The 17,506-nt window shown below is 37.9% G+C and overlaps 1 protein-coding gene across 8 annotated transcripts in view; it reads right to left on the reverse strand.

Moving 5' to 3' along the window:
• Positions 1–17,506, reverse strand: part of FNDC3A (fibronectin type III domain containing 3A) — a 152,925-nt gene that overhangs the window by 23,987 nt on the left and 111,432 nt on the right. For all 8 annotated transcript variants that reach the window (XM_082602522.1, XM_082602521.1, XM_082602523.1 and 5 more), the window contains 7 exons: positions 15,613–15,666; positions 13,435–13,559; positions 12,888–13,062; positions 11,033–11,119; positions 2,784–2,922; positions 2,194–2,262; positions 1,028–1,146 (listed from right to left, as the gene is read on the reverse strand). In XM_082602522.1, the coding sequence (XP_082458648.1) occupies positions 1,028–1,146; positions 2,194–2,262; positions 2,784–2,922; positions 11,033–11,119; positions 12,888–13,062; positions 13,435–13,559; positions 15,613–15,666 (768 nt within the window). The remainder of the gene's footprint in view (positions 1–1,027; positions 1,147–2,193; positions 2,263–2,783; positions 2,923–11,032; positions 11,120–12,887; positions 13,063–13,434; positions 13,560–15,612; positions 15,667–17,506) is intronic.

The raw sequence follows: 17,506 nt of genomic DNA on the forward strand, positions 1-17,506 counted from the left end.
CCAGGTATTTGGTATTACTTTTAATTTCTATGCTATTAAAAAAAATCTTTTAGTTTTATTTTTAAAAACTTTCTCTTAAAAACGCTGACACAAACTCAGTGCCGTATTCATTATCTGCACTGTATTAAGGTTTACACTTAAACTTTTTCCAAACATAAATAAAATATTTGGTCATCACCTTATTCAGAAAGACATTCATATAAGAATACTACAGATGCTATATTAGAAAGATAGGTGTTTTTTTTTGGTGGGGGGAGGGGAGTGGGGGTTTGCTTTTTTTTTAATCTAGGAAGATTTTCTTATTAAAGAAAATGAAGCAATTGGATCCAAAGCCTGTTGGCAGGACTTGCAACTTAGTTTCACAGTACTCTCATTTTCAACCAAATGCTTATAATTCATTAAAAAACCCACTTTCACTGCATTAAATCCCATTTGAAAAATAATAACAATTATGAATACTCCAAGAAACATTCTTGGTTGAATTCATTAAAAAACAAAAAAATCACTTCTATTAAAAAACATACTTCTCCAGAACATTACAAATGTCTCATATATAATCAATGGCACATGTAAGTCCATTTTGGTTTTGGGGTCTCTAATAAGTGAAATAATTGCCAAACTTTTCTGAAATAAGTGGATATTTAGAATTTGTATTTAAACAGTAAATGGTATTTTATGGTTTGTCGTGATACATATAATTTACGGTGCACTAAATAAGCCTACGATTATTTTGTTTCTATTTTTGTTAGGTAGGGTTATTGAGCATCATCCTAAAATTTATCTTTATAAAATTGTCTGCAATGTTTTCATATATTTATTCTCCCAAAGCTAAACAGCAACCAGACAATAGATATTCACTGAATTTTGACCATAAGCTAAGTACTATATGTATTAGAATAGTCTGGTCACTATAAATTTAACCACCTGGGTTATACATTTATGATTTATTTCAGTATTTGAGGTGGCATCTGATGATCTCATCTCATTTGACCAAACTTGGAAAAAAAAATCTGCATGTAAGTATTACCGCACTCTGTCCTCCATCACTGATGCAGTAAACTCGAAAACGATAGAAACAGCCTGGATTCAGTCGATCGCAAAGATGTTCCCTAGTAGCTCCACTGTATATCATATCCCACTTGTTTCCTGTAAGGTGAAGAATTATGTTCAATCAGCTACCAGGTAATGTTTAACATTTTGGTATCATGGACACAGCAGGTATCCTAGCTTCACTAAGTAAGTGTTTATGTAATTTGTCAGAAACAATTTAACCCTGTTTTGAGTTTCCTGGAAATGATCTAATTTTCTTTATGTGTGCAGCTTCCTAGACAAATTTGCATGGCTTTGTTGAAGTGAAATATCTCTGTAACTCTGTACAGACTTTGGCTTAGATTGATAATTTACTTTTTTTTTTTTTTTTTTTTTTTTTTTTTTTTTGCGGTATGTGGGCCTCTCACTGTTGTGGCCTCTCCCGTTGCGGAGCACAGGCTCCGGACGCACAGGCTCAGCGGCCATGGCTCACGGGTCCAGCCGCTCCGCAGCATGTGGGATCTTCCCGGACCGGGGCACGAACCAGTGTCCACTGCATCGGCAGGCAGACTCTCAACCACTGCGCCACCAGGGAAGCCCGATAATTTACTTTTAATTAAACATTTTAAATGTGTTTACTGGGCCAGTAATAACATTAAAACACACAAAGAATAGAAAGAACCAATACCATAGGACATTTAGTCTTAATTAAAAGACATCCTTATTTTTTGCAAGGAAATAGTCCATTTGATAGAAATAAAGATTGTTAAATGTGTGACTCAAGAATAAAGTTTACTAGGCAAAGAATTTATTACTAAAACTAGTATAATGTGAGTTAAATTTTAGAAGATGGTTTTTCTGATATATCTGGGTATAAATCTAACTGAGTAAGCTAACCTTCAGAAGACTTTAGGTATACTGGAACTGAGCAGTGCAAACAAAGGAGGGAAAAAAATAAGAAAATAATATAGCTATACAGCAGTCTTGCATTTGAGTCACTGTATTTCTGGAGATCACAACTTAAAGTGGGTCATAATAGACAAAATCTTAAATGCTACAAACAAAGGAAAAAATCAAGAGGGAAAAAGATTATACAAAATTTAAAATCATGAAGAGTAAAGGTAGACTGGTATAAATCTATCAATTTTTAATAGATATTCTTACCATTAGAACCTTCTGCCATCTCTACTACGTATTTATTGATGGCTGCCCCTCCATTGTCTTTTGGTGGGTCTATCCAAAGAAGCAAAAGTGTTATTAGGCAGAGTATATACAATTTAAAAAATCACATAAACTCATAATAGACAGAATACCAAACTCAGGATTGCTCTAAAAAAGAATCACCTGCAGTGATTTTTTAAAAAAGTTAACTCCAGCATCTCATTTACTCTCTTGTTTTTGCATAAGGTAGTACATAAGCAGGTGCTCAATTAATTTTTGTTTTAAATGATTTTAATTTCTCGTGAAAAGCAGGATGACCAGAAACTGTAGCTACAAGTTCAGTAATCTTTCATTTCACACACTGCTGCCCCTGCTCAAAGTTCTACAGTGGACCCCAAGTTCTTCCTCCATCAAATCTGAGCTTCGTATGTGTGACTACAAAGCCATCCTCGAACAGTAAATGAGTCTCACATTTCTTACTGAACTTACTTGAGCTAACAAATTTATTCAAGTATCTTAAAAATGATCTAAATATTCAAATCATTTTAATCAAATATAAAAGTAATGATATACAAGTATGCATAATATCTTACCCCAAGTTATTTTAAAACTATGTGAATGTATCTTTCCTTTAACTGAGGGCTTTACAGGTACTCCTGGTTTATCAGGGCATGTAGTAAATTCAACTACTTCACTTGGATTACTTTTACCTTCTGAGTTATAAGCAATAACCTATGATGAGAACACAAAGACATAAAATAATTATTGTTTGATACCTAATGATATTGGCTTAACGAACAAAGTGATGAGAGACAACTAGGCTCAGTCAAATGATTTATGTGAGAATTGCTTGTCTTCAGAAGGGACTTAGCATTAAAAACAAAAAGGGATCCATCTACGTCTCTATATACACTAATATGTATAAAATAGATAACCAATGAGAACCTGCTGTGCTATAGCACAGGGAACTCCACTTCGCTGTACAGTAGAAACTAACACAATATTGTAAAACAACTATACCCCAATTTAAAAATAAATAAAAACAAAAACAAAAAAAAGGGACTTAGCATATATGAAGAAAATTCAGGTATAAAATAATCCCCTTTTAGAATCAGTCTTGAAAATACAAGTATAAGTCTAACATTTTGATACTAAACAAGAGTCATCACTGGAACAAGCTATAATCTGGTGATACTTGATGGGCTTTAGGCTTGCTTTAACTTATTCTTTTATTATTCTTCAGGGGTTTAAAAAAATGCCCACAAATTCTCTGAATTTCCTCTCTTTGAAAGATAAAGGTTAATTCCTCTTCCCTTTGAATTGTACTTAATGACTTGCTTCTAACAAACAATGTAGAAGAAATGATGGTATGAGTAGCTTCCCTATGGAGAAGCCCATGTGGGGAGGAACTAAAACCTCTGACCAAGAGACAGCAAGGAGCTGAGGACTCCTGGCAAAAAGTTCACTTGAGTGAACTTGAAAGCACATCCTCCAGCCAGTCAAATAATTCATATTTATAATAATTTATACTTATTCAATATATTTTTCACTTTAGAAATTTAATTACATATATATATATATATATTTTTTTTTTTTTTTTTTTTTTTGCGGTATGCAGGCCTCTCACTGTTGTGGCCCCTCCCGTTGCGGAGCACAGGCTCTGGACGCGCAGGCCCAGCGGCCATGGCTCACAGGCCCAGCCGCTCCGCGGCATATGGGATCCTCCCGGACCGGGGCACGAACCCGCATCCCCTGCATCGGCAGGCGGACTCCCAACCACTGCGCCACCAGGGAGGCCCTACATATATATTTTAAAAATTTTATATATTTTACTTATTTTTGATCGCACTGGGTCTTGGTTGCTGCGCATGGGCTTTCTCTAGTTGCGGCAAGCAGGGGCTACGCTTCGTTGAGGTGTGCAGGCTTCTCATTGCGGTGGCTTCTCTTGTTGCAGAGCATGGTTCAGGGCACACGGGCTCAGCAGCTGTGGCACGTGGGCTCAGCAGCTGTGGCACGTGGGCTCAGTAGCTGTGGCTCGCGGGCTCTAGAGCGCAGGCTCAGTAGTTGTGGCGCACGGGCTTAGCTGCTCCGCGGCATGTGGGATCTTCCCAGAGCAGGGCTCGAACCTGTGTCCCCTGCATTGGCAGGCAGATTCTTAACCACTGAGCCACCAGGAAAGCCCTGTGTTTATATTTTTACCTATCTCTTCTACTGAACTTAAAGTTCATCAAGTCCAATATCAAACTTGATATGATTTTCTCTTCTCCAAACCTGCTCCATCTCTGTTCTTCCCCATCAGTAAAAAGCACTACTACCATTTACCTAGTTACTCAAGCCAAAAATCTAGAAGGATCTTTGATCCTTTCTCTAAACCTATTTGTCAAATCTATTAGTAAATCCTGTACTCTACCTCCACTTCTCTGTTTTCTATACCTACCACCACCTTAGTTAAAGCCTCCTTTATTTTATGTTTGCTGAATGACTGTAACATACTACTAATTAGTTTCTCAGCTTCCATTCCTTTCCTTAACCTCATCTATTCTCTACATGGCAGCCAGAGGGACTTTATCACTTCTCAGCTTCATGGCTTCTCATTTTACCAGAATAAAATCTAAATTCTTATCTACGAAGCCCTACGTGATTCCACCCGACTACCTCCACTTGAAAGGTTCGGGTCTTTTACGTTAGCAGTTACTTCCTTTGCCTGGAATGTTCTTTTTAATCTTGACATGCCACCTCCTTCTGGTTATTCAGATCCATTTAAATGTCATTTCCAAAGACTTCCTCGACTACCCAGTCATTCTGTCAGCTCACCCTATTTTAGTTAACTTGCATAGCACTTATCACTATCTAATATTTGTTTGCTTTGTCGTCTATTCCTTCCACTAGGATATTAGCTGTTTTGATCGTTATTGAATTCTTATTGTTTAGAAGAGCGTTTATCATAGAGCAGATGCTCAATAATTACTGGCTGAATGAATGAGCCATAGGTGGGGACCACTATGACGTGACACTACAGACGAGGATCTAAATAAATCTATTACCCCAAATAACTCATGCAACCCATGAGAACTCAGTAAAATTTAGTCCAGTTCAGTTTTGCTCAGGCTTCCTCATCAGTCCTCCCACATATTCAGATAGAATTTCAGGATGTCTTCTTACTCTGCTGCTTTACAAATTAGACTACAAAGGGGGTCAAAACACTTTCAACATAGTACACAATGTTTACTTAAACCTCACAACTAGAGGAAGATGTTTTTAAAAAACTGAAGTATAGTTGATGTATAATATAAGTTACAGGGTGTACAATATAGTGATTCACAATTTTTTAAGGTTGTACTCCATTTATAGTTATTATAAAATATTTTCTATATTCCCTGTATTGTACAATGTCTTTTTTTAAAAAAAGAAACTTATTTATTTATTTATGGCTGTGTTGGGTCTTTGTTGCTGCGCACGGGCTTTCTCTAGTTGCGGCAAATGGGGGCTACTCTTCCTTGCAGTGCACGGGCTTCTCATTGCGGTGGCTTTGTTGCGGAGCACAGGCTCTAGGCATGCAGGCTTCAGTAGTTGGGGCACACGGGTTCAGCAGTTGTGGCTCACGGGCTATAGAGCACAGGCTCAGTAGTTATGGCGCACAGGCTTAGTTGCTCTACGGCATGTAGGATCTTCCTGGACCAGGACTCGAATCCATGTCCCCTGCATTGGCAGGTGGATTCTTAACTGCTGCACCACCAGGGAAGTCCCAATGTCTTTTTTTAAAAAAACTTTTTATTTTATATTGGAGTTTAGCCAATTAACCATGTTATGATAGTTTCAGGTGCACAGCAAAGCGACTCAGCCATATATATATACATGTATCCATTCTCCCACAAACTCCCCTCCCATCCAAGCTGCCACATAACATTGAGCAGAGTTCCCTGTGCTATACAGGAGGTCCTTGTTGGTTATCCATTTTAAATATGGCAGTGTTGTACAGTATGTCTTTATACTTTTTTTTTTATACCTAGTAGTTTGTACCTCTTAGTCCCCTACCCCTGCAGTGCCCCCTCCAGAGGAAGCTTTTATTTCTTAATTATATACTTATTAAAATCTTTGGCTGCACCATGCCGCATGCGGGCTCTTAGTTCCCCGACCAGGGATCTAACCCGCGCCCCCCATGCTGGAAGGCAGAATATTAACCACTGGACTGCCAGGGAAGTCTGAGGAAGCTTTTAAAGTAAAAGCAGACTCCATGAAAACCATAAGATCCACTAATTATGTTTTTAAAGCTATATATGTCAGCACTGACTTTTACTTCAGTTAGCCAGTAAGGTATAAAACCATATTTCCCCCCAAATTTTACAAATAAAGCATTCATTTAGTGTCCACCACAGAGGGAGCACTGTGCTAATAACTCTAGGTGTGGTGCACTTTTTACCTTCAAGGAGTTTAGAATCTTTGTGCAGATTCTATGCAGACAGGCAATATGCATATCAAAAGAATTAGGCAACAGAAGAAAGATTACTATGGCCTAAAATGGTCCTGAAAGGCGTTGAAAAAGCAAATGAAAGTGATAACGGGGTTTTCACAGACAACAGTAGTGAAAAGGGGAAGATTGGGTAAGAGAGAACAGAAAGATGTGAGTACAGGAGCAGAAGGGAATAATAAATAGTGAGCTCTGCTCGGGGAAGGATGAGTATTCAGTGTGGTGAGGGAGCCAGTTCAAGTAAGAAGTGAAAGGCAGTGCAGTTAAAAAACTGAATGGGTTGGAATATAAAGAACCTTATAGCAAATTAAGGAGATTATATTTTGGAGGCAAAGCTGTGTTTCAGACAGATTAGGTATAAAATATAACTTGGATTAGAAGGTAAGCAATTAGCTTGAAAATGATACAGAACAGGTTTGGAGATTTAGTACTCTTTAGGACGGAAATGACAGCTGGCATAAGGCAAAGAGATGATATATCCAAGGCAGAAAGGGATATTCCAAGTAGAACTAAGGACTAAACTTGGGCACACTTAGATAAGGGCAGAGGAGAAAGGGAGACATCATAAAATGACAACAGACAAGATGAGAAAGAAGAGGGAACATGACTCTATACTGTCATAGATGCTGATGTATGAGCAAATTTCAAGGATGGAAGATAAGTGAAATTGATGGACCCAGATACTGTTTTGATTTCTCTTCACCTGTGAGAAGGCCTCAAAAACAAGTAACAAGCTTAAGTAAAGGTATCTAAGGGTTCTCAGCTCAAGGTACTCAGACCCTGACTTTTAGAAGCCTTGCTACTTGAAAACATATTTTTCAGGAACTTCAGGAAATAAGGCATTAGTTTTCTAGTGGCCCGGAGTCATAGGGACTGGCCACTAGTCTCTGAAGGTTTTTTTTTTTTTCCGGTACACGGGCCTCTCACTGCTGTGGCCTCTCCCGTTGCGGAGCACAGGCTCCGGACGCGCAGGCCCAGCAGCCATGGCTCACGGGCCCAGCCGCTCCGTGGCACGTGGGACCCTCCTGGACCGGGGCACGAACCTGTGTCCCCTGCATCGGCAGGCGGACTCTGAACCACTGCGCCACCAGGGAAGCCCTGAAGGTTTTAACTCTTTCTTTAAAATCTGAACACTAGGTCCTAGCCCAGCTTCCAAGTGAACCACTGGATGGAATTAGCATTGTTCACTTGTTTATCACTCTGAATTTTAAATGATTTTAAGAATGCTGATTGCTCTCTTATGCTTTAAAGCTTTATTTTCATTTGTCCTTTAAATTTTTTCGTTGTTCTAATTTTGTTTTAGTATTTTGAGTGTCCTAGGATTGTCCTTACTGTACAGCCTAGAACTCTGGCATTTGGTAAACTTGCTCAAATTAGAATTTTATGTTAATCGTATCCTTATTGTTTCTTTTTTTTTTTTAATTTTATTTATTTATGGTTGTGTTGGCTCTCCGCCTCCGTGCAAGGGCTTTCCCCAGTTGCGGCAAGTGGGGGCCACTCCTCATCGCGGCGCGTGGGCCCCCCACTATCAGAGCCTCTCCTGTTGCAGAGCACAGGCTCCAGACGCGCAGGCTCAGTAATTGTGGCTCTCGGGGCTAGTCGCTCCGCAGCATGTTGGATCCCCCCAGACCAGGGCTCGAACCCGTGGTCCCCTGCCTTGGCAGGTAGATTCTCAACCACTGCGCCACCAGGGAAGCCCTCCTTATTGTTTCTTTACAAACAATAATATACTATTTAGTCACTACTTCCTGCATTTTTTTATTTTTTATTGCTTTTGCTTAGTATTCTGTGATTTCTTTTAGAGTGTTAAGATTTTACTTTGATATATTTGCTTGAAAGAGGAGACTGCAAATGTCAAGCTAGAAAGGAAGACTCAGACAATAGAAGTAGGATTTAATGATTCAACCCCACCTCAGCTGGCACCCAGTACATGGCAGATTCAAAATAAATGTTTGAGCTTCTAGAATACTTCATGCAGTCACCATTTTCTATTTCCTAATATTTTTTTGCCTCCTCTAGATCAGTGGTTCTCAAATTTTCACAAGCATCAGAATCACTTGAAGAGCCTGCTAAAATACAGATTGCTAGGCCTTACCCCCAGAATTTTTAAAATAAATTTACCAGATTATAAAGACATTAACAACTTCTCTTTTGAAGATCTGCTGGTATGATAATCATTACTAAAGCAAAAATGCAATGCAACACCAAAAGAGGAAAACTGGAATAAATGTACATACTTCTTAGGTATTTTATAAATCTTGTCAATAATAAAAACTGAATTTGAAAATTAAAATGACCCAGTGTTATCAGAAGTTTTAAAAATGAAGCTAATATACAAAATAAAACATGACAAATATAATCATTATGCACTGCATAATCAAATTTCCCATTATCATTAAAATTTTCTTAGGTTCTCAAGGAGTAATAAAAGTTATCTTTTGCTTTTTAATAGTGAAAACAATTTACGATTTATTTGAAATAAGTTTAAACAAGCAATGGTAGGAAAATTCAAATGTTGAATTTATCAACTAATAAGCATCCTGTTACATTTTGGGGAAAACCTCTATATAAAAATGCAGGCTGGCTTATACTAACTGGTATATTAGCTAATTCAGGCACTGTCTGCCAAGAAATAGCAATGCATATCACCAACCAAGTCAGAGCTAAAATATATCCTAGAATGGATGAAATACTAGGAAAGATACAGAATTTTCAGGAGTCTTCATAGGAGAAGAATTTTCAAAGCATGCTACTGCTTCAAGTGAGCAAGAATGATACACAGAGTTTCCAGGCCTCAAGCAAGCAAGAATGACATGAGGTAGGTTGGGTGGAAGCAGCAGCATCTGCCTAGTAGAAACTCGAGCACCCTGAACAGGACTCTAGGGAAGGATACAAAGGAAAGAGGAGGAGTTTCATCCAATAAGTAAATACTGTGAACATATGTGGGGCAAAGTTTCTCACTGATGATGATGGGAGTTAAAAATAAGGAAAGGGAGAAAATTAGAATTAACCCATGGCACTAGATTAAATGGAGGTTTTTGGTGTGAACTCATGATTTTTAAAAATAGATATACTAGAAATAAGAATATAAATGTGTGCATGTAAATTGTGTGTGTGTGTGTGTATACACACACACAAGACAAACATACATACAGCTAGTTCTTAGCCTTGTCCACTGAGAGGATGCCCAGGAGTAGCAATACCCTTATAGCATTAAGTATACTTACTACCCAGATCTTGACTTCTAAATACCATTGTCCACTTAAAGGACCTAGGTGCTTTGAGAAATGGCCAATATCAAGGTTGATGAAGAGAAAGTACAAGATGAGAATGAAATATCATGTTCCAGAAAGGGTGGGCTCAAAGAATGATGGGGTGGGGACATGTCAAAAAAATTCAGAAGTCAGCCTGACAAGGGCTCCCAAATCAAAGACAATATGAACCTCATAACTGATAGCCATAGCAACAAAATATAACCCACTCAGTAAACAGGAATCCATGAGTTCATACTGATATAAATAAATGAGAAAAGAAAGCTTTTCCTTAGAGTATAATGACAATTAATAAATGTAGAAGGAATGATAAAATTTAAAAAATCACCACTTGGCAACCATTAATCATGATTACTGAATAACTGATTCAGGCAAGAATTATCAATGGGTGTTAAAACTAGTGGGTGAAACTTTGATGAGGAACAAGATGTCTACAGAGTATTTACAAAATACTTATTACAAAGAGAAAAAGAACAACTTTACAGTGAAGACACATGGTAGATATCACCTTCATCAAGTAACTACTAGTGACTGGACAATTGAAACTGTGCACCACTAGACAGAGCATTAAAATATCATTACTTTTTTCTGATATACCTGCCAAAAAAGCATATTCTGACTATGTTCAATGACATCCACATTTTAAAAGATGTTGTGTTCACATTTTGCAAATAAGACTCCTGTAAAACATTAAGACTTTTGAATTTAAATACATAAAGTTTGAGAAGCATTATTATATAGTAAGAAAGTAAAACAATAAAGCTCATTTGAAAAGGCCAAAATATTTAAGATTTAAAACCACAGGAATGGGCTTCCCTGGTGGCGCAGCAGTTGAGAGTCCGCCTGCCGATGCAGGGGACACAGGTTCTTGCCCTGGTCCGGGAGGATCCCACATGCCGCGGAGCGGCTGGGCCCGTGAGCCATGGCCGCTGAGCCTGCGTGTCCGGAGCCTGTGCTCCGCAACGGGAGAGGCCACAGCAGTGAGAGGCCCGCGTACTGCAAAAAAACCCAAAAAACCCCACAGGAATGAGGCATGTACCTGCCTTTAAAACAGAAACAAAAAGAACAACAAACAAATCTTTCAAGGGCTTTCAAAGCTTACCTTAAATTTATACTTTGTACTACGTCTGAGATTTTTCACTGTGTAAGCAAGGTCTTCTCCATCATATTTAGGCTTAAAACCATATCCCTGGAAAGGGAAAATAAGTCTTCATTAGAGGTCTAACAGCAGAAATATGGGGAATAAGGAATATGTGAAAAGACTCAGGTCCTCTTCATCTTCTGTTACGTGCAATGTGATTAATGCTTGGTTGAGGGTAATCTTCACCTTGATGCTTCTATCTTGAGTAGACAGATCCAGAAATGCTACTGAACATTTGTAGGAGGATGGAGAAGGCCACTTATTCTCAGTAAATACAGTAGCCAAGAGAAGATCTTTGTGTCGAGGGAAAATGAGAGACAATGGTAGCATCACCATCAGCAAGCTTATCCCTAGAACTAACAGGAATTTCCCAGACAGATGTTGCAAGAGCTAAACAAAACCATAACTATTTAACATATTTAACTTTCCCTGAACACATAACTGTGTTTAGGTGAATAGATGAATAGTTGGTTGTGCTGGCAGGTTGTGATGTCACTTACATTTGGCATTATTTATAGCCCCAGGGACAATGCTTCACTACTTTCCCAATGTTATTTTTAAAAATTAAAAAGACTGAGATATAATTCTCAAACCATAAAATTCCCATTTTTAAAGTATAAAGTTCAATGGTTTATAGTATAGTCATAAGCTTGTGAAACCATTAATTCCTAGTTCCAGAATAAAGCCTGTACTTTACTTTCTGGTTAGCAGTCGCTTTCTCTCTTTTCTTATACACCAATATACTTTCTTATCTCTATGGAATGGAATCACACAATATGCAGTTTTCTGTTACTGGGTTCTTTATTTAGCATAATGTTTTCAAGGCTCATTAATGTTGTGGCATATGTCAGTACTCCATTCCCTTATGTGGCTGAATGATATTCTACTGCATGGATATATTACAGTTTGTTTATCCATTCATCAGTTGATGGACATTTCGGTTATTCCCACTTTTTGGCTATTATGATTAATGCTGTGAACATTGGTGTACAAAGTTTTGTACAAACATGTATTTTCAATTCTTCTGGGTATACACCTAGAATGGACCAAGCTATTTTTTTTAAATTAATTTTTATTGGCGTATAGATGCTATACAACGTTGTGTTAGTTTCTACTGTACAGCAAAATGAATCAGCTATACATATACATATAACCCCTCTTTTTTGGATTTCCTTCCCATTTAGGTCACCACAGTGCATTAAATAGAGTTCCCTGTGCTATACAGTATGTTCTCATTAGTTGTCTATGGACCAAGCCAGTTTTGACTCATACTGCTTCAAAGTAACTCTGAAAAGCTATGGAACTATATATAACTAGGAGAAGACAGCCTAACTCTTGTTTAGCTCAGTTCTAGCTCACAGGAGATGAGACATTGGTAACTAGATTCAGGCTGCACTATATAGTCTCATGTGAGGCTCTTCAAAGTTTCTGTGGCACTTGGAGAAGCAATGCATGAACACAGTTGGAGAAGGGAGGGAGACATTCTCTTTTCTTATCTTTTAGAGTTGCTTAGTCTAAGGCTGTGGTGATCCTTCCCTCTCTTTATTTTCCCCAAAACATATATACTTAAAATGTAGTCTGTGTTGTTCCCAGGCATAAAATGTATCCAAACACACATAAAAACCAAAACCCCCTCCAACACATCAAGAAAACAAAAGGCTGAGTTGTCCCTCACTTCCAGTCCCTCCCAAACAGTAACCAACCAAGGTTTCAAAGCATTTGGGAAACGATCTAACTATTGTGGCAATATTTACTGTATCAGGATTAATGTCACACTGAAAATGTTTTAAATACCATATTTAAAATACATACTTACTGAAGTTTCTTCCTCCATCTCTAAAATATAAGAAATTCCTTCATCTGATGGTGTTCCTGAGGGTTTACTCCATTGTAAGGATAACCAAGTAACCCCAGCTTTAATTAATATAGGACTTGCTGGCATAGAAGGGGCACAGCCTGAAGTGTAATATAAGACTTCTTCACTAAAACCACTGTTGAAGCAAATGGTGTTTAAGAAGGAATGAAAAACAGTTATTTTTTTATAGCCAAAGAACTCATTTTTGATAAGTGACATTTTTGGGGCAAATGATAATTTTGATAACTAATTATAATCCAATAATATATCTTGGATTTGGTAATATCTTTATGGTAACCAGGTCAGATACCTAAAAGTGAATTAGTATTCTTTTAAAACTACTGTTTATGTAATTAACAAATTCTCTTATAGCTTTGCTAGGTTAGTAACACATCTTAACTATATCAATGAAGTGATAACTAAGGCAGAATTTTTAGTGGGTAATTTGGACTGTGAATAATTTATACAAATGAAGAGTCTACAATATCTACATTAAAATGTATCTTACCTTGGACCATAGTCATTTTTGGCTGATAGTCTAAATTTACAACCCATTGCTGGTGACAGTTTAGTAATTTTAAATTGCTTCTGTAAGCCCGTGTAACACTGACAAAATTCTCCATTTCCTTTTCCCTAAAATAAACAGTTATATCATTGTACATTATTGTAAAAAGAAATCCACATTAATTCCTAATTGATAGTAACATATTAGCTAGGGTACATTAAAAATCATCTTTGTTACATGCATATCATGAATCTCAAGAGAAGTCTAAGATAACACATCTTTTATATGATACTCACTGTTCATTAACACAGAATTCAAAAACTGAAGAGCAGGCATCTCTGTATAGCTTCTTGAACTAAGCACCCTGTTTCATGGCTGATGCTTAACCTCTGGCTTTTAGTAAAAGAAACTCTTTCCGGGTATGGCTCCCACAATCTCTATGGGGGGACTGGTAGCGGTGGAAATAGGTTGATCTTTGATATGCATAACTGGCAGCTTTCCCCAACCTATGAAAAGTTCTATGCAAACAGTTTCAAGAAAAGGTCCCTACCCATCTCCAAACCACCTAGATAGCTGCTAAACTTCCTTAAAGATTTTGGCAGTACTACTGCTTAGATTTAATACTGAAAGAGTATAAACAGAGAGAAAAATCCCATTAACAGGCATTAAGATGGGAGAGAGAAAAGTCTGCAGTTCAGGACAACTGAAGACTTTTAGAAATTTAAGATGCTACATAAAAATCAACAAATTTTTAAATTTTCTACCCATTTCTCGTTATTGTGTGGTAGAGGTAAAGGGTGGTTAGGGTGACCTCTGCTTCAGTCTGAATCTGGTTGCTTTATTGAACTCTAATGTTAGTTTTAATAGTGTTTATAGTTGATTCTATCAAGTTATCTAAATAGAAAATCATGTCATCTCTAAAAAATGATAATTTTGCTCCCCCAGCCCAGCCACCATAGCTCTACCTCTTGTTTTGATTCCAAATCATACTGTATTAGCTCTAACTTACTGAATAATGTCAAATAAAGGTGGGGAAAACTGGCAACTTAGACTTGTTTTTGCTTTGACTAGAAGCGCTTTTATTGTTTAGTGAAAGTACTGCACTTAATACAAAACTATCAAATAAGGAATTACCTTTCTATTCCAAATTTGTTTTGAGTTTTAAATGAGATGAGTGATAAATTTTATCAAATATCTGTCATAATTTATTAAGATGATATGGTTTTTCTTCTCAGTTACTAAGAGACAGCAATAGACTTCCTAATTCTGAATTCTCTTAGACCTTCTGGAATAAAACTTACTTGGGTTGTGCCTCAGTTTGAATTCCCAAATTATTAGTGGAATTTCTTCTACTCCCTCTGGCCCCTCCTCTTAGCTGCAGTGAAGCAGCAGGGCAAAAGAGAACATGATACATATACATGACAGTAAAACAAAGTACTAAACAATAAAGCCCAGTACGTTTGCTGTGGTAGGCTGAATAACAGCCCCCAACGTTATCCAGATCCTAATCCCTGGAACCTGTGAATGTTACCTCATATGTAGCAGGAACTGTACAAATGTGGTTAAGGTAAGGCTCTTGAGATGTGGAGAGATTATCCTGGATTATCTGGGTGGGTCCTAAATGGAATTACAAGTGTCCTTTTTAAGAGGGAAGCAGAGGAGGACTTGAAGACAGACAGGAAGAAGGCCATGTGATAATGGCAGCAGGGGGAGAAAAGGCAATCTGACGTGGCCATGAACCAAGTAATGAGCACAGCCTCCAGAGCTGGAAAAGGCAAGGAAATGGGTTCTGCCCTAGAGTCCCTGGAGTAAGCACGGCCGTGGTGACACCTTGGTTTTGGCCCAGTGAAAGCCATTTTGGATTTCTGGTTTCGAGAATTATAAGAGAATAAAAGTGTTGTTTTAAGCCACTCAGTTTGTGGTGATTTGTTAAAGCAGTCACAGTAAATGAACATGCTTGCCTTTAAGGCTGATGTGAAAGAAAATATTCCATCAAGTTAATTAACCAAGTGATAGCTGTGATGGTGGTTTAGTTGAAAACAACTAGAACACTGGGAAGTCTGGTCAGTAATGGTTTCTAAGAACACCATCAGCTGACTCATACACCATAAACAAAAAGGTATTTCTGCCTGAGGATATGCATACATTTTAGCCTAATTTAAAAAGTTTAAATGTACTTACCTCATCCCATTCTAAAATAAAACTTTGGATTTTAGAACCATTGTCACTAGGTGCCTAAAACAAACACCAAAAAACAAACAAAATGAGTACAAATTAGTACTTTTATAAAACATATTGTGACGATCCAATCTAAGGCACCTATTGTGTGTTGCAGATGTTCTCTAGGATTTAGTCCTGGAAAAATGCGCAGAGAATACAGAAATACATGTATCCTATAATCCTTTAATCCTATAATCCTTTTAACTTCAAGAAAAGAAAACAAATCAAGAGGCTACTCAAATTTTTATGAACACTGAACAATCTCTTTTATCAAGATCTCTTAACTTTCATAATCCCTTTTTTAAAAACTTTATTATTTTTGGCTGCGTTGGGTCTTTGTTGCTGTGTGTGGGCTTTCTCTAGTTGCGGCGAGTGGGGTCTACTCTGTTGCAGTGCGCGGGCTTCTCACTGCGGTGGCTTCTCTTGTTGCAGAGCACAGGCTCTAGGTGTGCAGGCTTCAGTAGTTGCGGCTTGCGAGCTCTAGAGCGCAGGCTCAGTAGTTGTGGCGCACAGGCTTAGTTGCTCCGTGGCATGTGGGATCTTCCCAGACCAGGGCTCGAACCCATGTCCCCTGCATTTGCAGGTGGATTCTTAACCACTGAGCCACCAGGGAAGCCCTATAATCCTTTTAAAAATAAATAAATAAACTTTGCCTTTTATCAGAAGGTTTTATCAGCTTTAAGCTCCTGGGATAGATCCTGTCATTTTCATTAAAACTCAACTTACAATCTGAAAGTGATATTGTGTAATACACTAAAAAGTGAAAGAACTAGTGTTCTGAAAGGAACTCCAAGAGGGCATACTGTCTGGATCTCTGCTTCTAGACTCCACGTGTCAACTGCCTAAGACTGCTAATTCACCAATCTGTTAATTTTCAGTGGTGAAAATTTCAGCTTTTTTGGTCATTTTTTCCCCAGTATTTAATCACTCTAAAACTAAAGAATTTCACCTTCATTTCAGTATGATGAAGAATTGTTCTTTTCCTCTAGGACTTTTGAATGTGCTCCTGGACATCCATACAGGTGAAATATCTGTTTATAATTATTACTGCCTAGATCCTAGTTCCATTTTACAAGGTATGTGTGGTATAGTTTTTTTTTTTTTTTTCCTTTTTGCGGTATGCGGGCCTCTCACCGCTGTGGCCTCTCCCGTTGCAGAGCACAGGCTCCGGATGCGCAGGCCCAGCGGCCATGGCTCACGGGCCCAGCCGCTCCGCGGCACATGGGATCCTCCCAGACCGGGGCACGAACCCGCATCCCCTGCATCGGCAGGCGGACTCTCAACCACTGCGCCACCAGGGAGGCCCCTGTGTGGTATAGTTTTAACAGTTACTGTATTCCCCCAAATGCAACCACTGTGCAACTTGGGAAAGCTTGTACTTAATTTTATTCAGAAATTTACCAAGACTTAGGTATCATTTCAGAAAATCATGTCACCAATGACAATGATGTCTGTGGTGTGTGAATTACCAATTCTATCTAGTGTCTTTCCATTTCATTACATCTTCTTGTGTAGCTGGGCACAAATATTTATATATTAAAAAATATATTATTCTATTAAAAATAATTTTATTCCTCCTTTAAGGCATATTAATATTTTAAAAACGATGAGTCTAGTTATTATGAATCTCATTTTAGGATAAAATTCAGGATATAAAGGTGTCATTACAGAGTATTATAGAAAGTAGTAATGAGCCTGAGAATTACACATTGCAGTGTCATCACAAATTCAGTATAAGGGCTGCTAATTATAAATCAATCTTTTCTGCTATACTTAACATTATAGTAAGAAAAACTGATAAGAGTGTTATTTTAGGATATAAGGAACAAATGCCTATTTAATACATGTGAAGAGC

Source organism: Mesoplodon mirus (assembly GCF_964341445.2).
Source record: "Mesoplodon mirus genome assembly, chromosome: 17".
Lineage (NCBI taxonomy): Eukaryota > Metazoa > Chordata > Mammalia > Artiodactyla > Ziphiidae > Mesoplodon > Mesoplodon mirus.